The following is a 25,565-nucleotide window of genomic DNA, read 5'->3' as shown; positions in this document are numbered from 1 at the left end:
CTGCCACTAAGACCTAGATTAGTAATGGAAGGTGCCTATGAGACCTCTCATTACTGATGCTGTAAGTGAAGAGAAATAAACACTAACACCGAAAAAATCCTTTATTTGAAATAAAATATAAAAACCTCACCATCTTTCTCCAATTTATTAACCCCAAACACCCAATGCTGACGTAATGCACATGAGGTCCTACGATGATCCCGGCTCGGCTACATACTGAAGTCACAGCTCGCGGGCACATTGCAGAATATGACCGCACACTGCAGCTTGAGGCAGAGACTGACTGAGCCGCAGCTGAGAGCAGTGATATCACTCAGATTATCTGAAGTCACAGCTGGAGGTTCCCAGGGTCCCCCACCTGTGACTGCAGGTAACCTGACCTCAGGTGACCTCATTGAACTCAGTGACCTCACCTCAGGTGAACTCATTCAGTTCAATGAAACCTGCATCTCCTGGCAGAAAATCGCATCTAAATCCGATGTGTTTGCCCATCACTAATCAGGGGCTGTTTGCATGGCCTTCACTATGTTATATGGACAGGTCCCAACTGTGTTATCGATCTCCCTAAATCTCAGTTTTGTGAACCATCAGCTGACAGGGCAGCTGACAAAGTTTGAAGAAAAAAAAAGTACTTTTCTTCAGCGCTCTATTGGGAGACCCAGACGATTGGGGTATAGCTACTGCCCTCCGGAGGCCACACAAAGCACTACACCAAAAGTGCAAGGCCCCTCCCCTTCTGGCTATACCCCCCCGTGGTATCACGGGTACTCCAGTTTTAGCTTTGTGTGCGAAGGAGGTCAGACATTCCATGCATAGCTCCACAGATTTTAGTCAGCAGTAGCTGCTGACTAGTTCGGATGGAAGAAAAGAGGGCCCATATAGGGCCCCCAGCATGCTCCCTTCTCACCCCTGGATGGTGTTGTAAGGTTGAGGTACCTATTGCTGGTACAGGGCTGGAGCCTCACATGCTGTTTTCCTTCCACATCCCCTTGGGGGCTCTGTGGAAGTGGGATCCTGCCGGCCTCAAAGCTCTGACGCCGGGCTCCATCCACAGACCCATAGAACCTGATGGATTCGGAGCAGGAGTACCATCAGGGACCGGGCCCTGCATCATACAGGTACTCTGTGTCCCCGGCAGGCACAGACACACCCCGGGCTGGCTGGGTGTTGTAGTGCGCCGGGGACCGTACACTGAGCTGGTGTTCCTACAGTTATCTGGGGGACTTTGTGTTCTGGGAACGCAGCGCCGACCCTCACTGGACCGGGCGGCGCTGCTGTGACTTGTGGTGCGCCGGGGATACGCCGACCGCGCTTTTACGGCGGCGGCGTTTATAACTCTAGTCCCCGGCTTTTGGGCCTAGGACGCCGGCAGCTCCGATCGTTCCCGCCCCCACCCTGTCAATCAGGGTAGGGGAGAGACGCTGTTTCACGGCAGCGAGGAGGGCTGGAGCCTGATTTACATGCTCCAGCCCTCTCACTAGGCACAGAGGGAAGCAGGCTTCCCGCTCTTGGTCAGGAACGCCCAGGGCCCGCCCCCCTTCCTCTCTCAGGACGCCGGCAGCCATTACATGCATGTCTGGCTGGAGGAAGGACGCAAGGCTCTGGGAGACCTAGACTGAGGGGCTTTGGGAGACCACACACCCGCTCTTAAGCGGGCGGTAAGCGGCTTTTCAGCTGGCCCCTCTAGTGCCTTACTGTGTATTAGTGTACTGTGTCACTGGACATAGATATTTATTGATTTCTTGCACTGTGAGGTCGCTTCCTGGCTGAATACCCCAGATCGCTCTGAGGAGGCAGCAACATGTCATCCACAAGACACAAAGCTGCCAAGGCTAGGGCTGTGTGCACTGCGTGTGCTGCATGTGGGGCTGCTCTACCAGCAGGCTCCAAGGACCCCCATTGTGTGCAATGCTCAGATCCGGTGCTGCTTCGCCAGCCGGAGTCAGGAGAGATAGTGACCCAGGCTGAGACGCCTGTAAGTCCTGCCCCGGTGTCAGGGACAGACTTTGCAGTTTTTGCGGTTAATATGTCTGTGACTATGGCAAAAATCCTGGAAACTTTGCAATCCATGCCTGGGGCTCAGTCTATGGACACGGCGAGGTCTATGTCCTCTAATCCTCCGCAGTTGGATTTAATCCAGACTGCAAGGGGGTCCCCGGCTTCTCAGGATGAGTATAATGACTCAGATGATTGCCCCAGCCACCCCAAGCGGGCTCGCTGGGAAAGACCCTCAACGTCATCACACTGCTCAGGGTCTCAGCGCAATCAGTCTCCCTGTGATGTGTCTGAAGAGAGTGATCAGGAGTCTAATCCTGGAACCCCTCTCAATCTGGATACCCCGGATGGGGACGCCATGGTAAACGATCTTATCTCAGCCATCAATAGGCTGTTAGATATTTCTCCCCCAGCCCCTTCAGCAGAAGAGGCAGCGGCAGAGCAGGAGAAGTTTCGTTTCCTCTATCCCAAGCGTAAATTAAGTGCTCTGTTGGATCACTCTGACTTCAGAGAATCAATCCAGAAACACGACGCTCATCCAGAAAAGCGTTTCTCTAAACGTTCTAAGGATACACGTTATCCTTTCCCCCCTGATGTGGTCAAGCGCTGGACCCAGTGTCCAAAGGTGGACCCCCCGATTTCCAAGCTTGCAGCTAGATCCATAGTTGCAGTGGAGGATGGCGCTTCACTTAAGGATGCCAATGACAGACAGATGGACCTTTGGTTAAAATCTGTCTATGAAGCTATCGGCGCGTCGTTTGCTCCAGCATTCGCAGCCGTATGGGCACTCCAAGCTATTTCAGCTGGTTTAGCAAAAGTGGATGCTATCATACATCCAGCGGTGCCGCAAGTGGCGTCCCTTACCTCGCAGATGTCTGCGTTTGCCTCTTACGCTATCAATGCGGTCCTAGAATCTACCAGCCGCACCTCAATGGCGTCTGCCAATTCGGTAGTTTTGCGCAGGGCATTGTGGTTAAAGGACTGGAAAGCAGATGCTGGTTCCAAAAAATGTTTAACCAGCTTGCCTTTATCTAGAGATAGACTGTTTGGCGAGCCATTGGCTGACATCATTAAACAGTCCAAGGGTAAAGACTCTTCCTTACCCCAGCCCAGATCAAGCAAACCTCAGCAGAGAAAGTGGCAGCAGAAGTTTCAGTCCTTTCGAGGTTCGGGCAAAACACAATTCTCCTCGTCCAAAGGGACTCAGAGGACGCAAAGAAACTCAGATTCCTGGCGGGCTCACTCACGCCCCAAGAAAGCAAATGGAGGAACCGCTTCCAAAGCGGCTACCTCATGACTTCCAGCTTCCCCCCTCCGCATCTCCGGTCGGGGGCAGGCTCTCCCGCTTTTACGACACTTGGATGTCACAGGTCAAAGACCGGTGGGTGACAGACATTTTGTCGCGCGGGTACAGAATCGAGTTCAGTTCTCGTCCTCCAGCTCGGTTCTTCAGAACCTCCCCACATCCAGACCGTGTAGATGTCCTGCGGCAGGCGGTGGACTCCCTAAGAGCGGAAGGAGTACTGGTTCCTGTACCGTCTCAGGAACAAGGGAGAGGGTTTTACTCCAAACTCTTTGTGGTGCCAAAAAAGGACGGCTCGTTCCGTCCTGTTCTGGACCTAAGACTGCTCAACAAACATGTGCACGCCAGACGGTTCCGGATGGAAACCCTCCGTTCTGTCATTGCCTCAATGTCTCAAGGAGACTTCCTTGCCTCAATAGACATCAAAGATGCTTATCTCCACGTGCCAATTGCTACAGAACATCAACGTTTTCTACGTTTTGTGATAGGAGACGACCATCTTCAGTTCGCAGCTCTGCCATTCGGTCTGGCGACAGCCCCCCGGGTCTTCACCAAGGTCATGGCGGCGGTGGTAGCAGTCTTGCACTCTCAGGGACACTCGGTGATCCCTTACCTAGACGATCTACTTGTCAAGGCACCCTCTCAAGAGGCATGCCAACTCAGTCTACAGGCTACGCTGGAGACTCTCCAGACTTTTGGATGGATCATCAACTTTCCAAAGTCAAATCTGTCACCGACACAGTCACTAACGTATCTTGGCATGGAGTTCCATACTCGAGCAGCGAGAGTGAAGCTTCCGCTAAACAAGCAGCGGTCCCTACAGACAGGGGTGCAATCTCTCCTTCAGGGCCAGTCGCACCCCTTACGGCGCCTCATGCACTTCCTAGGGAAGATGGTGGCAGCCATGGAAGCAGTTCCCTTTGCGCAGTTTCATCTGCGTCCACTTCAATGGGACATTCTCCGCCAATGGGACGGGAAGACGACTTCCCTAGACAGGAAAGTCTCTCTTTCCCAGACGGCCAAGGACTCTCTACAATGGTGGCTCCTTCCCACCTCATTGTCTCAGGGAAGATCCTTCCTGCCCCCATCCTGGGCAGTGGTCACGACAGATGCGAGTCTGTCGGGGTGGGGAGCAGTGTTTCTACACCACAGGGCTCAGGGGACGTGGACTCCGCAAGAGTCCACCCTTCAGATCAATGTTCTGGAAATCAGGGCAGTGTATCTTGCCCTACTAGCCTTTCAACAGTGGCTGGAAGGAAAGCAGATCCGAATCCAGTCGGACAACTCCACAGCGGTGGCATACATCAACCACCAAGGAGGGACGCGCAGCCGGCAAGCCTTTCAGGAAGTCCGGCGCATTCTGAATTGGGTGGAGGACACAGCATCCACCATCTCCGCGGTTCACATCCCAGGCGTAGAAAACTGGGAAGCAGACTTCCTCAGTCGCCAGGGTATGGACGCAGGGGAATGGTCCCTTCACCCGGACGTGTTTCAAGAAATCTGTCGCCGCTGGGGGGTGCCGGACGTCGACCTAATGGCGTCTCGGCACAACAACAAGGTCCCGGCATTCATGGCGCGGTCGCGCGATCAAAGAGCTCTGGCGGCAGACGCCTTGGTGCAAGATTGGTCGCAGTTCCGCCTCCCATATGTATTCCCGCCTCTGGCACTCTTGCCCAGAGTATTACGCAAGATCAGATCCGATTGCAGCCGCATCATACTCGTCGCCCCAGACTGGCCGAGGAGATCGTGGTATCCGGATCTGTGGCATCTCACGGTCGGCCGACCGTGGTCACTTCCAGACCGTCCAGACCTGCTGTCTCAAGGGCCGTTTTTCCATCAGAATTCTGCGGCCCTGAACCTGACTGTGTGGCCATTGAGTCCTGGATCCTATCGTCAACAGGCTTATCCCAGGGAGTGGTAGCCACAATGAGACAAGCTAGGAAGTCAACTTCTGCTAAGATCTACCACAGAACGTGGAAGATTTTCTTAACCTGGTGCTCTGCTCAGGGAGTGTCTCCCTGGCCATTTGCATTGCCCACTTTTCTGTCTTTCCTGCAATCAGGGTTGGAAAAGGGCTTGTCGCTCAGCTCCCTTAAAGGGCAAGTCTCGGCACTATCCGTGTTTTTTCAGAAGCGTCTAGCACGTCTTCCTAAGGTGCGCACGTTCCTGCAGGGGGTCTGTCATATTGTGCCCCCGTACAAGCGGCCGTTGGATCCATGGGATCTGAACAGAGTACTAGTGGCTCTCCAGAAGCCGCCTTTCGAGCCTCTCAAAGAAGTTTCTTTTTCTCGCCTGTCACAGAAAGTGGCGTTTCTTGTTGCGATCACATCGCTTCGGCGAGTGTCTGAGCTGGCAGCTCTGTCATCCAAGGCTCCCTTCTTGGTGTTCCACCAGGACAAGGTAGTGCTGCGCCCCATTCCGGAGTTTCTCCCTAAGGTCGTATCCTCGTTTCATCTTAATCAGGATATATCCTTGCCTTCCTTTTATCCTCATCCGGTTCACCGGTATGAAAAGGACTTGCGTTTGCTAGATCTGGTGAGAGCACTCAGGATCTACATTTCCCGCACGGCGCCCATGCGCCGTTCCGATGCACTTTTTGTCCTTGTCGCCGGTCCGCGCAAGGGGTTGCAGGCTTCTAAAGCCACCTTGGCTCGATGGATCAAAGAACCAATTATAGAGGCCTACCGTTCTGCTGGGCTTCCGGTTCCTTCAGGGCTAAAAGCCCACTCAACCAGAGCCGTGGGTGCGTCCTGGGCATTACGGCACCAGGCTTCGGCTCAACAGGTGTGTCAGGCAGCTACCTGGTCGAGTCTGCACACTTTCACCAAGCATTATCAGGTGCATACCTTTGCTTCGGCGGATGCCAGCTTAGGTAGAAGAGTCCTGCAGGCGGCAGTGACATCCCCGTAGGGGGGGGCTGTTTTGCAGCTCTAACATGAGGTATTTCTTTACCCACCCAGGGACAGCTTTTGGACGTCCCAATCGTCTGGGTCTCCCAATAGAGCGCTGAAGAAGAAGGGAATTTTGTTACTTACCGTAAATTCCTTTTCTTCTAGCTCTTATTGGGAGACCCAGCACCCGCCCTGTTGTCCTTCGGGATTGTTTTTGCTGTTTGCGGGTACACATGTTGTTCATGTTGAACGGTTTTTCAGTTCTCCGATGTTACTCGGAGTTAATTTGTTTAAACCAGTTGTTGGCTTCCTCCTTCTTGCTTTGGCACTAAAACTGGAGTACCCGTGATACCACGGGGGGGTATAGCCAGAAGGGGAGGGGCCTTGCACTTTTGGTGTAGTGCTTTGTGTGGCCTCCGGAGGGCAGTAGCTATACCCCAATCGTCTGGGTCTCCCAATAAGAGCTAGAAGAAAAGGAATTTACGGTAAGTAACAAAATTCCCTTCTCTTTGTCGCTCCATTGGGAGACCCAGACAATTGAGTGTATAGCTTCTGCCTCTGGAGGCCACACAAAGTATTACACTTTAAAAGTGTAACCCCTCCCCTCTGCCTATACACCCTCCCGTGCATCACGGGCTCCTCAGTTTTATGCTTTGTGTGGAAGGAGGCACACATCCACTCATGCATTCTCAACTTAGTTATGTCGGTTGGAAGAAAAGAGGGCCCCCACGGGGCCCCCGGCATGTTCCCTTCTCACCCCACTATGTCGGCGGTGCTGTTAAGGTTGAGGTACCCATTGCGGGTACAAAGGCCGGAGCCTCATGCCGTTTTCCTTCACCATCCCTTAGTGGCTCTGGGAGAAGTGGGATCCTGACCGGTCATCCATTCACTGGGACCGGACTCCCTCCGCAGCCCCTGTGGGAATCTGCTGGACAGGAGTCTATCCATCCTCAGGGACCGGGCCCTGCATCTATAAGGTACTCTGTGTCCCCATGGGGATTGTGCATGGAGCGCCTTCTTCCCGGACGCTGCAGCAGCTGCTGATTTGTGAAGACTGGCGGACTTCCGCGCCGACCGCGCCTGCTTGTCGGCCGCGGTCTTAAATTTAGTCCCCGGCTTCATCGCGGCCTAGTAGCAAAAATCCCGCCCCCGGGCCTGCCTGTCAGGGGTAAGGGCGGGACGGCCGGCCTGACGTCGGCTGTGAGGGCCGGAGCATCCTGTATGTTTCCTCCCCCCTCACTGATCACTGTGGGGACCCCAGATTCCCGCACTTTTCTAGCACCGCCCACGGCTCCACTCCTCCCCTGAGAGCTCCGGCAGCCATGTTTTTGGCATTCTGCCGGTGGAGGATTATCTGAGAAGAGCTCTGCAGCTCTGGGAGACCTAAGGCAGGGAATCTGGAGGACACACACTCCGCTTTTTAGCGGTCGGTCAGCCACACCGGTCACCCGGTGCTCCCCCACAGGGTGCCGGAATAGATACGTATTTATATACATATTTCTGTTCGGTCGGGCTGTATACCCCTTCCCATATACCCTCAGTGATCACTCTCCTAGGAGACAACAGCATGTCGTCCACAAGGAGCAAAGGTGCTAAGGCACAGGGTTTTCTTTGTCGCTCCATTGGGAGACCCAGACAATTGGGTGTATAGCTTCTGCCTCCGGAGGCCACACAAAGTATTACACTTAAAAGTGTAAAGCCCCTCCCCTCTGCCTATACACCCCCCGTGCATCACGGGTTCCTCAGTTTACATGCTTTGTGCGAAGGAGGCTGACATGCACGCATAGCTCCACATCTTAGTCAGCAGCAGCTGCTGACTATGTCGGATGGAAGAAAAGAGGGCCCATAACAGGGCCCCCGGCATGCTCCCTTCTCACCCCACTCTTGTCGGCGGTGTTGTTAAGGTTGAGGTATCCATTGCGGGTACGGAGGCTGGAGCCCACATGCTGTTTTCCTTCCCCATCCCTTTAGGGCTCTGGGTGAAGTGGGATCCTAATCGGTCTCCAGGCACTGAGACCGTGCTCCATCCGCAGCCCCTGGGGACTCTGCTGGACAAGGAGCCGAGTATCGTCAGGGACAAGGCCCTGCTACTTTGAGGTACTCTGTGTCCCCGTGGGGACCGCGCACAGAAACACTGCAGCATTGCTGGGTGTGTTAGTGCGCCGTTGACCGCAGCGCTGACCGCGCTTGTGCCATCACACACTGCAGCGTGGCTGGGTGTGTTAGTTTATTGGGGACTACCGCGCTGACCGCGCGCTGCCATTTCACACTGCAGCGCGGCTGGGAGTGTTAGTGCGCCGGGGACTACCGCGCCGACCGCGCTTATACGCCGGCCGCGCTTATAACTTTAGTCCCCGGCTTTTGCGGCCTAGTCTCACTTTTTTCCCGCCCCCAGGCCTGCCAGTCAGGGGAAGGGCGGGACGCTGCACAGGACGTCAGCGCTGAGGGCTGGAACATGCTTTGCATACTCCACCCCCCTCACTGAGCACAGTGGGACGCCAGATTCCCGCACTTTCTAGGGCACGCCCACGGCCCCCTCCTCTCCACAGGACGCCGGCAGCCATTCCTGTCAGCTCTTCTGACGCTGGAGAGGGGAGACAAGCTCTGGGAGACCCAGGCAGGGATTCTGGTGATCACACAACCGCTTTGAGCGGGCGGTAAGCAGCACCTGAGGTGCTGGCCCCACTAGTGCAGTAGTGTACATATAGATTTATATGCTTATAGGCTATACTTTACACTGTATGGTCGCACGGTTGATTTTTGGCTATATACCCTCCTGGATTGCTCAGAGGAGACAACAGCATGTCGTCCGCAAAAAGCAAGGGTGCCAAAGCAGCCTGCGCCGCATGTACGGCTATACTACCGGCAGGTGCCACCGACCCTCATTGTGTGCAATGCTCGGCCCCTGTGGCACTTTCTCAGCCGGAGCCTCTGCTAAGGGTGGCCCAGGGAGTTTGCAGTTTTTACTGATAGACTTTCTGAGACTATGGCTAGGATACTAGAAGCCTTGCAGTCCAGACCGGTATCTCAGACCATGGGCACTGTTGAATCATTGCACCCTGGTCCCCCTCAGTTGGAACAACAATGTGCTCCCGGGGTGTCTCATAGATCCCAGGGTGAGGTCTCTGACACGGACCGCAGCCCCAGACCGCCTAAGCGAGCTCGCTGGGAAATTCCCTCGACATCATCACATTGTTCAGGGTCTCAGCGGGAGGACTCTCTGTATGATGAAGCGGAGGTAGCTGATCAGGATTCTGATCCTGAGGCCGCTCTCAACCTAGATACTCCTGATGGGGACGCCATAGTGAATGATCTTATCGCGTCCATCAATCAAATGTTGGATATTTCTCCCTCAGCTCCTCCAGTGGAGGAGTCAGCTTCTCAGCAGGAGAAATTCCGTTTCAGGTTCCCCAAGCGTACAACGAGTATGTTTCTGGACCACTCTGACTTCAGAGAGGCAGTCCAGAAACACCGAGCTTGTCCAGATAAGCGTTTTTCCAAGCGCCTTAAGGATACACGTTATCCCTTCCCCCCTGACGTGGTCAAGGGCTGGGCTCAGTGTCCCAAGGTGGATCCTCCAATCTCTAGACTGGCGGCTAGATCCATAGTTGCAGTGGAAGATGGGGCTTCACTCAAAGATGCCACTGACAGACAGATGGAGCTCTGGTTGAAATCCATCTATGAAGCTATCGGCGCGTCTTTTGCTCCAGCATTCGCAGCCGTATGGGCACTCCAAGCTATCTCAGCGGGTCAAGCGCAAATTGACGCAGTCACACGTATGTCTGCGCCGCAAGTGGCGTCCTTAACCTCTCAGACGTCGGCATTTGCGTCCTACGCTATTAATGCTGTCCTGGACTCTGCGAGCCGTACGGCGGTTGCATCCGCCAATTCGGTGGCAATACGCAGGGCCTTGTGGCTACGGGAATGGAAGGCAGATTCGGCTTCCAAAAAGTGCTTAACCAGTTTGCCATTTTCAAGCGACCGCTTGTTTGGTGAGCGATTGGATGAAATCATCAAACAATCCAAGGGAAAGGATACATCCTTACCCCAGGCCAAACCAAACATACCCCAACAGAGGAGGGGTCAGTCGAGGTTTCGGTCCTTTCGGGGCGCGGGCAGGTCCCAATTCTCCTCATCCAAAAGGCCTCAGAAGGATCAGAGGAACTCCGATTCATGGCGGTCTAAGTCACGTCCTAAAAAGACCGCCGGAGGTACCGCTACCAAGGCGGCTTCCTCATGACTTTCGGCCTCCTCACACCGCATCCTCGGTCGGTGGCAGGCTCTCCCGCTTTGGCGACACCTGGCTGCCACAGGTAAAAGACCGTTGGGTGAGAGACATTCTGTCTCACGGTTACAGGATAGAGTTCAGCTCTCGTCCTCCGACTCGATTCTTCAGAACATCTCCGCCTCCCGAGCGAGCCGATGCTCTTCTGCAGGCGGTAGGCACTCTGAAGGCAGAAGGAGTGGTGGTCCCGGTTCCTCTTCAGCAACAGGGTCACGGTTTTTACTCCAACTTGTTTGTGGTTCCAAAGAAGGACGGGTCTTTCCGTCCTGTCCTGGACCTAAAACTGCTCAACAAACACGTAAAGACCAGGCAGTTCGGGATGGAATCCCTCCGCTCCGTCATCGCCTCAATGTCCCAAGGAGATTTCCTTGCATCGATCGATATCAAAGATGCTTATCTCCACGTACCGATTGCTCCAGAGCATCAGCGCTTCCTGCGCTTCGCCATAGGAGACGAACACCTTCAGTTCGTGGCACTGCCTTTCGGCCTGGCGACAGCCCCACGGGTTTTCACCAAGGTCATGGCTACAGTAGTAGCGGTCCTCCACTCTCAGGGACACTCGGTGATCCCTTACTTAGACGATCTGCTTGTCAAGGCACCCTCTCAAGAGGCATGCCAACACAGCCTCAACGCTACTCTGGAGACTCTCCAGAGTTTCGGGTGGATCATCAATTTTCCAAAGTCAAATCTGACACCGGCCCAATCGCTGACATATCTTGGCATGGAGTTTAATACCCTCTCAGCGATGGTGATGTTTCCGCTGAACAAACAGCGGTCACTGCAGACAGGGTTGCAATCTCTCCTTCAAGGTCAGTCACACCCCTTGAGGCGCCTCATGCACTTCCTAGGGAAGATGGTCGCAGCAATGGAGGCAGTCCCTTTCGCGCAGTTTCACCTGCGTCCTCTTCAATGGGACATCCTACGCAAATGGGACAGGAAGTCGACGTCCCTCGACAGGAACGTGTCCCTCTCTCAGGCAGCCAAAGCTTCCCTTCGGTGGTGGCTTCTTCCCACTTCATTGTTGAAGGGGAAATCCTTCCTACCCCCATCCTGGGCGGTGGTCACGACGGACGCGAGTCTGTCAGGGTGGGGAGCAGTCTTTCTCCACCACAGGGCTCAGGGTACGTGGACTCAGCAAGAGTCCTCCCTTCAGATCAATGTTCTGGAGATCAGGGCAGTGTATCTTGCCCTAAAAGCGTTCCAGCAGTGGCTGGAAGGCAAGCAGATCTGAATTCAGTCGGACAACTCCACAGCGGTGGCTTACATCAACCACCAAGGCGGAACACGCAGTCGGCAAGCCTTCCAGGAAGTCCGGCGGATTTTGATGTGGGTGGAAGCCATGGCCTCCACCATATCCGCAGTTCACATCCCGGGCGTAGAAAACTGGGAAGCAGACTTTCTCAGTCGCCAGGGCATGGACGCAGGGGAATGGTCCCTTCACCCGGACGTGTTTCAGGAGATCTGTTGCCGCTGGGGGATGCCGGACGTCGACCTAATGGCGTCCCGGCACAACAACAAGGTCCCGGCATTCATGGCACGATCTCACGATCACAGAGCTCTGGCGGCAGACGCCTTAGTTCAGGATTGGTCGCAGTTTCAACTCCCTTATGTGTTTCCACCTCTGGCACTGTTGCCCAGAGTGTTACGCAAGATCAGGTCAGACTGCCGCCGCGCCATTCTCGTCGCTCCAGACTGGCCGAGGAGGTTGTGGTACCCGGATCTGTGGCATCTCACGGTGGGCCAACCGTGGGCACTACCAGACCGACCAGACTTGCTGTCTCAAGGGCCGTTTTTCCATCTGAATTCTGCGGCCCTCAACCTGACTGTGTGGCCATTGAGTCCTGGATCCTAGCGTCTTCAGGGTTATCTCAAGAGGTCATTGCCACTATGAGACAGGCCAGGAAACCAACGTCTGCCAAGATCTACCACAGGACGTGGAAGATATTCTTATCTTGGTGCTCTGATCAGGGGTTTTCTCCCTGGCCATTTGCCTTGCCCACTTTTCTTTCCTTTCTTCAATCAGGATTGGAAAAAGGTTTGTCGCTCGGCTCCCTTAAGGGACAAGTCTCAGCGCTCTCTGTGTTCTTTCAGAAGCGTCTTGCCAGGCTTTCTCAGGTACGCACGTTCCTGCAGGGGGTTTGTCACATAGTCCCTCCTTACAGGCGGCCGTTAGAACCCTGGGATCTGAACAAGGTTCTGATGGCCCTTCAGAAGCCACCTTTCGAGCCGTTGGAGGATATTTCTCTTTCTCGCCTTTCGCAGAAAGTGGTCTTCCTAGTAGCAGTCACATCACTTCGGAGAGTGTCTGAGCTAGCAGCGCTGTCATGCAAGGCTCCTTTCCTGGTGTTTCACCAGGACAAGGTGGTGCTGCGCCCGGTTCCGGAATTTCTTCCTAAGGTGGTATCCACCTTTCATCTCAATCAGGATATCTCCTTACCCTCTTTTTGTCCTCATCCAGTTCATCAATGTGAAAGGGATTTGCATTTGTTAGATCTGGTGAGAGCGCTCAGAATCTACATTTCCCGTACGGCGCCCCTGCGCCGCTCGGAGGCACTCTTTGTCCTTGTCGCTGGTCAGCGTAAGGGGTCACAGGCTTCCAAATCCACCCTGGCTCGGTGGATCAAGGAACCAATTCTGGAAGCCTACCGTTCTTCTGGACTTCCGGTTCCCTCAGGGCTGAAGGCCCATTCTACCAGAGCCGTGGGTGCGTCCTGGGCTTTGCGGCACCAGGCTACGGCTCAGCAGGTGTGCCAGGCGGCTACCTGGTCGAGCCTGCACACTTTCACCAAACACTATCAGGTGCATACCTATGCTTCGGCGGAGGCCAGCCTAGGTAGGCGAGTCCTGCAGGCGGCGGTTGCCCACCTGTAGGAAAGGGCCGTTTTACGGCTCTATTACGAGGTATTATTTTACCCACCCAGGGACAGCTTTTGGACGTCCCAATTGTCTGGGTCTCCCAATGGAGCGACAAAGAAGAAGGGAATTTTGTTTACTTACCGTAAATTCCTTTTCTTCTAGCTCCAATTGGGAGACCCAGCACCCGCCCCTGTTCCCTTCGGGCTGTTGTTTTTTCGTGTACACATGTTGTTCATTTTGAATGGTTTCAGTTCTCCGAAATTTATTCGGATTGAAGTTACTTTAAACCACTTTATTAGCTTTCCTCCTTCTTGCTTTTGCACTAAAACTGAGGAACCCGTGATGCACGGGGGGTGTATAGGCAGAGGGGAGGGGCTTTACACTTTTAAGTGTAATACTTTGTGTGGCCTCCGGAGGCAGAAGCTATACACCCAATTGTCTGGGTCTCCCAATTGGAGCTAGAAGAAAAGGAATTTACGGTAAGTAAACAAAATTCCCTTCTTTTTGCAACCTGTACCTCTTGTGCGGCTATGTTACCTGCGGGTTCCACCTACCCTCACTTTGAGCAATGCTCGACCCCTGTTTCGCTTGCTCAGCCGGAGCCTCGGTCACTAGTGGGCCCCTCGGCTCATGTAGACCCCCCTGCTACCCCTGTCCAGGCGGCAGGGACAGAGTTTGCTGCGTTTGCTGAGAAACTCTCTGAGTCACTTTCACAAATAGAGCTCCTGGTGAAATCCATCTATGAAGCCACGGGCGCGTCTTTTGCCCCGGCCTTTGCAGCCGTGTGGGCACTACAAGCTATCTCAGCTTGTCTGGCTGAGATTAATGCGGTTACACGTAATTCTGCTCCGCAGGTTGCGTCTTTGACCTCTCAGGCGTCAGCTTTTTCTTCCTACGCCATGAACGCAGTCCTAGACTCTGCTAGCCGTACAGCGGTGGCATCCGCCAATTCTGTGGCAGTCCGCAGGGCCATGTGGCTGCGCGAATGGAAGGCAGACTCGGCCTCCAAGAGGTTCTTAACCGGTTTGCCGTTTTCTGGCGACCGATTGTTTGGCGAACGATTGGATGAGATTATTAAGGAATCCAAGGGAAAGGACTCCTCCTTACCCCAGTCCAAACCTAAGAAACCTCAGCAACGGAAAATTCAATCGAGGTTTCGGTCCTTTCGTCCCTCCGCCAAGTCCCAATCCGCTTCGTCCAGCAGGCCGGAGAAAGGCCAGAGGAACTCCTATGCGTGTCAGTCTAAGTCACGCCCCCAAAAGGCCGCCGGAGGCGCTGCCTCCAAGGCGGCCTCCTCATGACTCTCGGCATCCCCGAACCGCATCCTCGGTCGGTGGCAGGCTCTCCCGCTTTTGCGACGCCTGGTGGCCACATGTTCAAGACCGATGGGTGAGAGACATTCTGTCTCACGGTTACAGGATAGAGTTCAGCTCTCATCCTCAGACTCGTTTCTTCAGAACCTCTCCGCCCCCCGCTCGGGCCGACGCACTTTTTCAGGCAGTGGACGCTCTGAAGACAGAAGGAGTTGTGATCCCCGTTCCCCTTCAAGAACATGGTCGCGGCTTTTACTCCAACTTGTTCGTGGTGCCAAAGAAGGACGGATCATTCCGTCCCGTTCTGGACCTCAAACTGATGAACAGACATGTGAGCACCAGACGGTTTCGGATGGAATCTCTCCGCTCGGTCATCGCCTCGATGTCACAAGGAGACTTCCTAGCATCGATCGACATCAAGGATGCTTATCTCCATGTGCCGATCGCACCCGAACATCAACGCTTCTTGCGTTTCGCCATCGGGGACAAACACCTTCAGTTCGTGGCATTACCTTTCGGCCTGGCGACAGCCCCACGGGTGTTCACCAAAGTCATGGCATCCGTTGTGGCGGTCCTACACTCTCAGGGCCACTCGGTGATTCCCTACTTAGACGATCTCCTAGTCAGGGCACCTTCTCGGGTGGCGTGTCAACACAGCCTTACAGTCGCTCTGGCGACTCTCCAGCAGTTCGGGTGGATAATCAACTTCCCAAAATCCCAGTTGACACCGACCCAATCACTGACTTACCTCGGGATGGAGTTTCATACACAGTCAGCGGTAGTCAAGCTACCGCTGGACAAACAGCTTTCCCTGCAGGCAGGGGTGCAATCTCTTCTTCGGGGTCAGTCATACCCCTTGGGGCGCCTCATGCACTTCCTGGGGAAGATGGTGGCAGCGATGGAGGCAGTGCCGTTCGCACAATTCCATCTGCGGCCACTCCAATGGGACATTCTCCGCAAATGGGACAGGAGGTCGACTTCCCTCGACAGGAACGTCTCTCTGTCCCTTGCAACCAAGACGTCTCTTCAGTGGTGGCTCCGTCCCAATTCTCTATCGCAAGGAAGATCCTTCCTACCCCCAACCTGGGCTGTGGTCACCACGGACGCGAGGCTGTCAGGGTGGGGAGTGGTTTTTCTCCACCGCAGGGCTCAGGGAACCTGGACTCCGATAGTCTTCCCTTCAGATCAATGTTCTGGAGATAAGGGCAGTGTATCTAGCCCTATTGGCCTTCCATCGGTGGCTGGAGGGCAGACAGATCCGTATACAGTCGGACAACGCCACTGCCGTCGCATACATCAACCATCAGGGCGGCACGCGCAGTCGTCAGGCCTTCCAGGAAGTCAGGCGGATTCTGCAGTGGGTGGAAGCCACAGCCTCCACGATCTCCGCAGTTTACATCCCGGGCGTAGAAAACTGGGAAGCAGATTTTCTCAGTCGTCAGGGCATGGACGCGGGGGAATGGTCTCTACACCCAGACGTGTTTCGAGAGATCTGTCGCCGCTGGGAAACGCCGGACGTCGATCTCATGGCGTCACGACACAACAACAAGGTCCCGGCCTTCATGGCACGGTCTCAGGATCACAGAGCTCTGTCGGCGGACGCATTAGTTCAGGATTGGTCGCAGTTTTGACTGCCTTATGTATTTCCTCCTCTGGCGATGCTGCCCAGAGTGTTACGCAAGATCAGGTCCGACTGTCGTCGCGCCATTCTCGTCGCTCCAGATTGGCCGAGGCGATTGTGGTACCCGGATCTGTGGCATCTCACGGTGGGTCAACCGTGGGCACTTCCAGACCGCCCAGACTTGCTGTCACAAGGGCCGTTTTTTCATCTGAATTCTGTGGCCCTCAACCTGACTGTGTGGCCATTGAGTCCTGGCTCCTAGCGTCTTCAGGATTACATCACTCCGAAGAGTGTCGGAGCTTGCAGCGCTGTCAGGCAAAGCCCCCTTCCTGTTTTTTCACCAGAATAATGTGGTTCTGCGTCCTGTCCCGGAATTTCCCCCTAAGGTGGTATCCCCTTTTCTTCTCAATCAGGATATCTCCTTACCTTCATTTTGCCCTAATCCAATTCACCAATGTGAAAAGGATTTGCACTCTTTGGATCTGGTGAGAGCACTCCGGTTCTACGTGTCTCGCACGGCGCCCCTGCGTCGTTCAGATACGCTCTTGTCCTTGTCGCTGGCCAGCGTAAGAGTTCGCAGGCTTCCAAGTCAACCTTGGCTCGGTGGATCAAGGAACCGATTCTTGAAGCCTACCGTTCTTCTGGGCTTCCGCTTCCTTCAGGGCTAAAAGCCCATTCTACCAGAGCCGTGGGTGCGTCCTGGGCATTGCGGCACCGGGCTACGGCTCAGCAGGTGTGTCAGGCAGCTACCTGGTCTAGTCTGCACACTTTCACGAAACTCTATCAGGTGCATACCTATGCTTCAGCAGACGCCAGTCTAGGTAGACGAGTCCTTCAGGCGGCGGTTGCCCACCTGTAAGAGGGGGCCGTTTCGGCTCTTTTTTTATCGAGGTATTCTTTTACCCACCCAGGGACTGCTTTTGGACGTCCCAATTGTCTGGGTCTCCCAATGGAGCGACAAAGAAGAAGGGAATTTTGTTTACTTACCGTAAATTCCTTTTCTTCTAGCTCCTATTGGGAGACCCAGCACCCGCCCCTGTGCCCTTCGGGCTGGTTGTTCTTTTGTGTACACATGTTGTTCATGTTGAATTGTTCTTTTGGTTCATGGTTCAGTTCTCCGAACATCCTTCGGATTGAATTTACCTTAGACCAATTTATAAGTTTTTCCTCCTTCCTGCTTTTGCACCAAAACTGAGGAGCCCGTGATGCACGGGAGGGTGTATAGGCAGAGGGGAGGGGTTACACTTTTTAAAGTGTAATACTTTGTGTGGCCTCCGGAGGCAGAAGCTATACACCCAATTGTCTGGGTCTCCCAATAGGAGCTAGAAGAAAAGGAATTTACGGTAAGTAAACAAAATTCCCTTCTTTCTTTTGTTGACCACGGAGGAGCACAATGACCTGATTATATGAGCGAGTTAGAGGACACACCTTGGAGGAGCTCATAGTATGAGGTCTTTGGTGTTATCTTCTGGACCGTTTAAGAAAACCTACAAAAAAATGAAAGCGAAAGGCCCAAATAAAAATAACAACCTTTATTTGTAATTCCTCAAAAAAAACATGAAATAGTCATGATTAAAAACACAAAATAACTATGTGTGGAACTCAGAGATCTATACCACCCAGGGGCCAGATCAGAATGACCATCAAGTTTACAAATGTACAATACACAATGCAAAAAAACTGTATAACCACACAAATATTGTAATGGTCATAAGTCATATAAAATAAATAGAGCCCAAAAGTGGCCGAAATAGCAGCTCAAATATGGGTTATGTAGGTAAGAGAAAGACCTGAGGTCACGTGAAGCATGTGCACCGCACGCTGTTACATACACTGCCTGCAGATTTTTGTCGAAAGCCTGGACAACCCCTTTGACCCGTTGCCAATTTTCATTTTTATGGATTATTTTTTCCTCCCCTTGTTCCTAGAGTCATAACTCTTTTATATTTTGACATTAGCTTGTGAGACAAGTTGTAGTTTTGAATGACTCCATCCATTTTTACAGTATTTGTTGTTTTACATTATTCTAACATTGTGTGGCCTACAATTTTGCCTCTTTTGCTTCTTGAAAAGTAGGGAGGTATTCGATTCATGACACCGATTCTGCCCTGATAGTTCACTCTCTCCTCTCTTTCTAGACAGTTCCTCCTCCTGATTGTCTCCGAGCCGCTATGCGGATGTGGTACTGTCCGTTGTGCAGAGGTCACACCGGCCTGCTGCCGTGTCACGGCCTGTGCCTAAATGTGATGAAGGGCTGCCTTGCCCACCAAGCGGACATGGACGCTGACTGGAACAGCCTGATAGGTGAGTGTTTATTTCCAGGTAAAGGAGCTGCCATTATTTGACAATCTCTTCTTAAATACTGTATTACCCCAAGTAAAATAAATAAAAAAGCTTATACAGTGGAACCTTGGTGTAAGAGTAACTTGGTTTGAGAGCAATGCTTTGCAAGAAGAGCAAATTCCCACTGTGTGCCCTTCCGGTTCCGTCCTTTCACCGAGCTCTGACCCGCTCTGGAGATAACTTTCTGTCCATATGTACTGTATATTGTATACTGTATACCATTGTACAGTACAAATAGAGTAGATATCCAGCAATCTGGTCCAAAATAGGTTAAAATTAAATTCTTTCTTTATTTCATGTTCAAGTTAAAAAAAAATTTTCCATCATGAATTCATAGGAATAAACGTGAGAGGACGCGTTTCGAACAGAGTTAGTTCTTAGTCTGTCTCTAGTAAATGGACACTGACAGAGTGATTAAAAAGACATGAAACCGGACATGGAATCTGAAAAGACTGCACAGGTTCAAGGTGATTAATTAGAGTAGTTCGACTCCCATGGGAAATAAGTGGTCATATCAATACACATACAACATATCTTTCTTTCTTCAGCGCTCTATTGGGAGACCCAGACGATTGGGGTATAGCTACTGCCCTCTGGAGGCCACACAAAGCACTACATTAAAAGTGCAAGGCCCCTCCCCCTCTGGCTATACCCCCCCCGTGGTATCACGGGTTCTCCAGTTTTAGCTTTGTGTGCGAAGGAGGTCAGACATTCCATGCATAGCTCCACAGATTTTAGTCAGCAGTAGCTGCTGACTATTTCGGATGGAAGAAAAGAGGACACATATAGTGTCCCCAGCATGCTCCCTTCTCACCCCTGGATGGTGTTGTAAGGTTGAGGTACCTATTGCTGGTACAGGGCTGGAGCCTGACATGCTGTTTTCCTTCTACATCCCCTGGTAGGGCTCTGTGGAAGTGGGATCCTGCCGGCCTCTCAGCTCTGACGCCGGGCTCCATCCACAGACCCATTAGAACCTGATGGATTCGGAGCAGGAGTACGATCAGGGACAGGCCCTGCATCATACAGGTACTCTGTGTCCCCGGCAGGCACAGACACACTCCGGGCTGGCTGGGTGTTGTAGTGCGCCGGGGACCGCAACGTTGGAGTTAGTGTCCCTACAGATTACTGGGGGATTTTTTGTGTATGGGAACGCAGCGCCGACCCCCTCTGGACCGGGCGGCGCTGCTGTGACTTGTGGTGCGCCGGGGATCCGCCGTCCGCGCTTTTACGGCGGCGGCGGTTATAAATTGAGTCCCCGGCTTTTTGGGCCTAGGACGCCGGCAGCTCCGATTCGTTCCCGCCCCCACCCTGTCATTCAGGGTAGGGGAGAGACGCTGTTCGCTAGCAGCGACGAGGGCTGGAGCCTGATTTACATGCTCCAGCCCTCACACTAGGCACAGAGGGAAGCAGGCTTCCCGCTCTTAGCCAGGAACGCCCAGGGCCCGCCCCCCTTCTCTCTCAGGACGCCGGCAGCCATTACATGCAGTCTGGCTGGAGGAAGGACGCAAGGCTCTGGGAGACCTGGACTAGGGGCTATCTGGCGACCACACACCCGCTTTTTAAGCGGGCGGTAAGCGATTTTTCTGTGCTGGTCCCTCTAGTGCCTCACGGTGTATCGGTGTACTGTGTAGGTTATAGAGATATTGTATTTCTTGCACTGTGAGGTCGTTTCTGGCTGCATCTCCCAGATCCCTCTGTGGAAGCAACAACATGCCATCCTCAAAACGCAAGGCTGCCAAGGCTAGGGCTGTGTATACTGCGTGTGCTGCATGTCGGGCTAATCTACCAGCAGGCTCCGATGACCCCCATTGTGTGCAATGCTCCGACCCGGTGCTGCTTCGCCAGCCGGAGTCAGGAGGGAGAGTGACCCAGGCTGAGACGCCTGTAAGTCCTGCCCCGGTGACAGGGACAGACTTTGCAGTTTTTGCTGATAATATGTCTGTCTCTATGGCAAAAATCCTTGAAACCTTGCAATCTATGCATGGGGCTCAGTCTTTGGGCACGGCGAGGCCTCTGTCCTCAGGTCCCCCTCACTTGGAATTAATCCAGCCCACAGGGGGGTCCCCGGCTTCACAGGCCGAGGATTATGACTCAGATGATAGCCCCAGCCACCCTAAGCGAGCTCGCTGGGAAAGACCCTCGACGTCATCACACTGCTCAGGGTCTCAGCGCAATCAGTCTCCCTGTGATGTGTCTGATGAGAGTGATCAGGAATCCATTCCTGGAACCCCTCTCAACCTGGATACCCCTGATGGGGATGCCATGGTAAACGACCTTATCTCAGCCATCAATAGGCTGTTGGATATTTCTCCCCCAGCCCCTTCAGCAGAAGAGGCGGCTGCGGAGCAGGAGAAGTTTCGTTTCCTTTATCCCAAGCGTAAATTGAGTGCTTTGTTGGATCACGCTGACTTCAGAGAATCAATCCAGAAGCACGACGCTCACCCAGAAAGGCGTTTCTCTAAACGATCTAAAGATACGCGTTTCCCTTTCCCCCCTGAGGTGGTCAAGCGCTGGACACAGTGTCCAAAGGTAGACCCCCCGATTTCCAAACTCGCAGCTAGGTCCATAGTTGCAGTGGAGGATGGCGCTTCACTTAAAGATGCCAATGACAGACAGATGGACCTTTGGTTAAAATCTGTCTATGAAGCTATCGGCGCGTCGTTTGCTCCGGCATTCGCAGCCGTATGGGCACTCCAGGCTATTTCAGCTGGCTTAGCAAAAGTGGATGCTATCATACATCCAGCAGTGCCGCAAGTGGCGCACCTTACCACGCAGATGTCGGCGTTTGCGTCTTACGCTATCAATGCGGTCCTAGAATCTACCAGTCGCACCTCAATGGCGTCCGCCAATTCGGTAGTTTTGCGCAGAGCCTTGTGGTTAAAGGACTGGAAAGCAGATGCTGGTTCCAAAAAATGTTTAACCAGTTTGCCTTTATCTAGAGATAGACTGTTTGGCGAGCCATTGGCTGATATCATTAAGCAGTCTAAGGGTAAAGACTCCTCTTTACCACAACCCAGAACAACCAAACCTCAGCAGAAAAAGTGGCAGCAGAGGTTTCAGTCCTTTCGAGGTTCGGGCAAGACACCATTTACCTCGTCCAAAGGGACTCAGAGGACGCAAAGAAACTCAGATTCGTGGCGGGCTCACACGCGCCCCAAGAAAGCAAATGGAGGTACCGCTTCCAAAGCGGCTACCTCATGACTTCCAGCCCCCTCCCTCCGCATCGCCGGTCGGGGGCAGGCTCTCCCGCTTTTCCGGCATTTGGATGTCACAGGTCAAAGACCGGTGGGTGACGGACATTTTGTCTCGCGGGTACAGAATCGAGTTCAATTCTCGTCTTCCAGCTCGGTTCTTCAGAACCTCCCCACATCCAGACCGAGCAGATGCTCTGCTGCAGGCGGTGGGCTCCCTAAGAGCGGAAGGAGTGGTGATCCCAGTCCCTCCTCAGGAACAAGGGCAAGGGTTTTACTCCAATCTCTTTGTGGTTCCAAAAAAGGACGGCTCGTTCCGTCCTGTTCTGGACCTAAAACGGCTCAACAAACATGTGCACGCCAGGAAGTTCCGGATGGAAACCCTGCGTTCTGTCATTGCCTCAATGTCCAGAGGAGACTTCCTTGCCTCAATAGACATCACAGATGCTTATCTCCACGTGCCAATTGCTACAGAACATCAACGTTTTCTACGTTTTGTGATAGGAGACGACCTTTTTCAGTTCGTAGCTCTGCCATTTGGTCTGGCAACAGCCCCACGGGTCTTCACCAAGGTCATGGCGGCGGTGGTAGCAGTCTTGCACTCTCAGGGACACTCGGTGATCCCTTACCTAGACGATTTATTGGTCAAAGCTCCCTCTCAAGAGGCATGTCAGCACAGCCTGAATGCTACGCTGGAGACCCTACAGTCTTTCGGATGGATCATCAACTTTCCAAAGTCGATCCTATCACCGACTCAATCACTAACGTATCTTGGCATGGAGTTTCATACTCTAGCAGCGATAGTGAAGCTTCCGCTGAACAAGCAGCGGTCACTACAGACAGGGGTGCAATCTCTTCTGCAGGGCCAGTTGCATCCCTTGCGGCGCCTCATGCATTTCCTAGGGAAGATGGTGGCAGCCATGGAAGCAGTTCCCTTTGCTTAGTTTCATCTGCGCCCACTTCAATGGGACATTCTCCGCCAATGGGACGGGAAGTCAACGTCCCTGGACAGGAAAGTCTCGCTTTCCCAGACGGCCAAGGACTCCCTACAATGGTGGCTCCTTCCCACCTCATTGTCTCAGGGAAGATCCTTCCTGCCCCCATCCTGGGCAGTAGTCACGACAGATGCGAGTCTGTCAGGGTGGGGAGCAGTATTTCTCCACCACAGGGCTCAGGGGACGTGGACTCCGCAGGAGTCCACCCTTCAGATCAATGTTCTGGAGATCAGAGCAGTGTATCTTGCTCTACTGGCCTTCCAACAGTGGCTGGAAGGAAAGCAGATCCGAATCCAATCGGACAACTCCACAGCGGTGGCATACATCAACCACCAAGGAGGGACGCGCAGTCGGCAAGCCTTCCAAGAAGTCCGGCGCATTCTAATGTGGGTGGAGGACAGAGCATCCACCATATCCGCGGTTCACATCCCAGGCGTAGAAAACTTGGAAGCAGACTTCCTCAGTCGCCAGGGCATGGACGCAGGGGAATGGTCCCTTCACCCGGACGTGTTTCAGGAAATCTGTCGCCGCTGGGGAGTGCCGGACGTCGACCTAATGGCATCCCGGCACAACAACAAGGTCCCGGCATTCATGGCGAGGTCGCGCGATCAAAGAGCTCTGGCGGCAGACGCCTTGGTTCAAGATTGGTCGCAGTTTCAGCTCCCATACGTGTTTCCGCCTCTGGCGCTCTTGCCCAGAGTGCTACGCAAGATCAGATCCGAGTGCAGCCGCATCATACTCGTCGCTCCAGACTGGCCGAGGAGGTCGTGGTATCCGGATCTGTGGCATCTCACGATCGGTCGACCGTGGTCACTGCCAGACCGACCAGACTTACTGTCCCAAGGGCCGTTTTTCCATCAGAATTCTGCGGCCCTGAACCTGACTGTGTGGCCATTGAGTCCTGGATCCTAGCATCTGCAGGATTATCTCAGGGAGTCGTTGCCACAATGAGACAAGCTAGAAAGTCGAATTCGGCTAAGATCTACCACAGAACGTGGAAGATTTTCTTATCCTGGTGCTCTGCTCAGGGAGTGTCTCCCTGGCCATTTGCATTGCCCAAGTTTCTTTCCTTCCTGCAATCGGGGTTAGAAAAGGGCTTGTCGCTCAGCTCCCTTAAAGGGCAAGTTTCGGCACTATCCGTGTTTTTTCAGAAGCGTCTAGCACGTCTTTCTAAGGTGCGCACGTTCCTGCAGGGGGTCTGTCATATGGTGCCCCCGTACAAGCGGCCGTTAGATCCATGGGATCTGAACAGGGTACTAGTTGCTCTCCAGAAGCCGCCCTTCGAGCCTCTGAAGGAAGTTTCCTTTTCTCGGCTGTCACAGAAAGTGGCGTTTCTTGTTGCGATCACATCGCTTCGGCGAGTGTCTGAGCTGGCAGCTCTGTCATCCAAGGCTCCCTTCCTGGTGTTCCACCAGGACAAGGTAGTGCTGCGCCCTATTCCGGAGTTTCTCCCTAAGGTCGTATCCTCTTTTCATCTTAATCAGGATATATCCTTGCCTTCTTTTTGTCCTCATCCGGTTCACCGGTATGAAAAGGACTTACGTTTGCTAGATCTGGTGAGAGCACTCAGAATCTACATTTCCCGCACGGCGCCCATGCGCCGTGCCGATGCACTTTTTGTCCTTGTCGCTGGTCCGCGCAAGGGGTTGCAGGCTTCTAAAGCCACCCTGGCTCGATGGATCAAAGAACCAATTCTAGAGGCCTACCGTTCTGCGGGGCTTCCGGTTCCTTCAGGGCTAAAAGCCCACTCAACCAGAGCCGTGGGTGCGTCCTGGGCATTACGTCACCAGGCTTCGGCTCAACAGGTGTGCCAGGCAGCTACCTGGTCCAGTCTGCACACTTTCACCAAGCATTATCAGGTGCATACCTATGCTTCGGCGGATGCCAGCTTAGGTAGAAGAGTCCTGCAGGCGGCAGTGACACCCCCGTAGGGGAGGGCTGTTTTGCAGCTCTAACATGAGGTATTTCTTTACCCACCCAGGGACAGCTTTTGGACGTCCCAATCGTCTGGGTCTCCCAATAGAGCGCTGAAGAAGAAGGGAATTTTGTTACTTACCGTAAATTCCTTTTCTTCTAGCTCTTATTGGGAGACCCAGCACCCGCCCTGTTGTCCTTCGGGATGTTTTTTTGTTGTTTGCGGGTACACATGTTGTTCATGTTGAACGGTTTTTCAGTTCTCCGATGTTATTCGGAGTTAATTTGTTTAAACCAGTTTTCTTCAGCGCTCTATTGGGAGACCCAGACAATTGGGTGTATAGCTACTGCCTCCGGAGGTCACACAAAGTATTACACTAAAAAGTGTAAGGCCCCTCCCCTTCTGGCTATACACCCCCCGTGGGATCACGGGCTTACTCAGTTTTAGCTTTGTGTGCGAAGGAGGTCATACATCCACGCATAGCTCCACATTGTATAGTCAGCAGTAGCTGCTGACTATCTCGGATGGAAGAAAAGAGGACACATATAGTGTCCCCAGCATGCTCCCTTCTCACCAGATGGTGTTGCAAGGTTGAGGTACCTATTGCTGGTACAGAGGCCGGAGCCCCACATGCTGTTTTCCTTCCACATCCCCTTGGAGGGCTCTGTGGAAGTGGGATCTGTCGGCCTCCAAGCCCTGAGGCCGGGCTCCATCCACAGACCCAGAAGAACCTGATGGATGTGGAGCACGAGTACTATCAGGGACAAGGCCCTGCATCGGTCAGGTACTCGGTGTCTCCGGCAAGCACAGCACGCTCCGGGCTTGCTGGGCGTTATAGTGCGCCGGGGACATTAGTG

General features: G+C 53.5%; 1 protein-coding gene across 2 annotated transcripts in view; it reads left to right on the top strand.

The window, feature by feature from the left end:
- The window catches only part of GPC2 (glypican 2), a 140,022-nt gene that overhangs the window by 33,485 nt on the left and 80,972 nt on the right, over positions 1-25,565 (top strand). For both annotated transcript variants that reach the window (XM_075346681.1, XM_075346682.1), the window contains exon 6: positions 18,403-18,568. In XM_075346681.1, the coding sequence (XP_075202796.1) occupies positions 18,403-18,568 (166 nt within the window). The remainder of the gene's footprint in view (positions 1-18,402; positions 18,569-25,565) is intronic.

The sequence above is a fragment of the Anomaloglossus baeobatrachus genome, chromosome 4 (genome assembly GCF_048569485.1).
Source record: "Anomaloglossus baeobatrachus isolate aAnoBae1 chromosome 4, aAnoBae1.hap1, whole genome shotgun sequence".
Classification (NCBI taxonomy): Eukaryota; Metazoa; Chordata; class Amphibia; order Anura; family Aromobatidae; genus Anomaloglossus; species Anomaloglossus baeobatrachus.
This window is presented reverse-complemented; position numbering and strand designations above follow the sequence as displayed.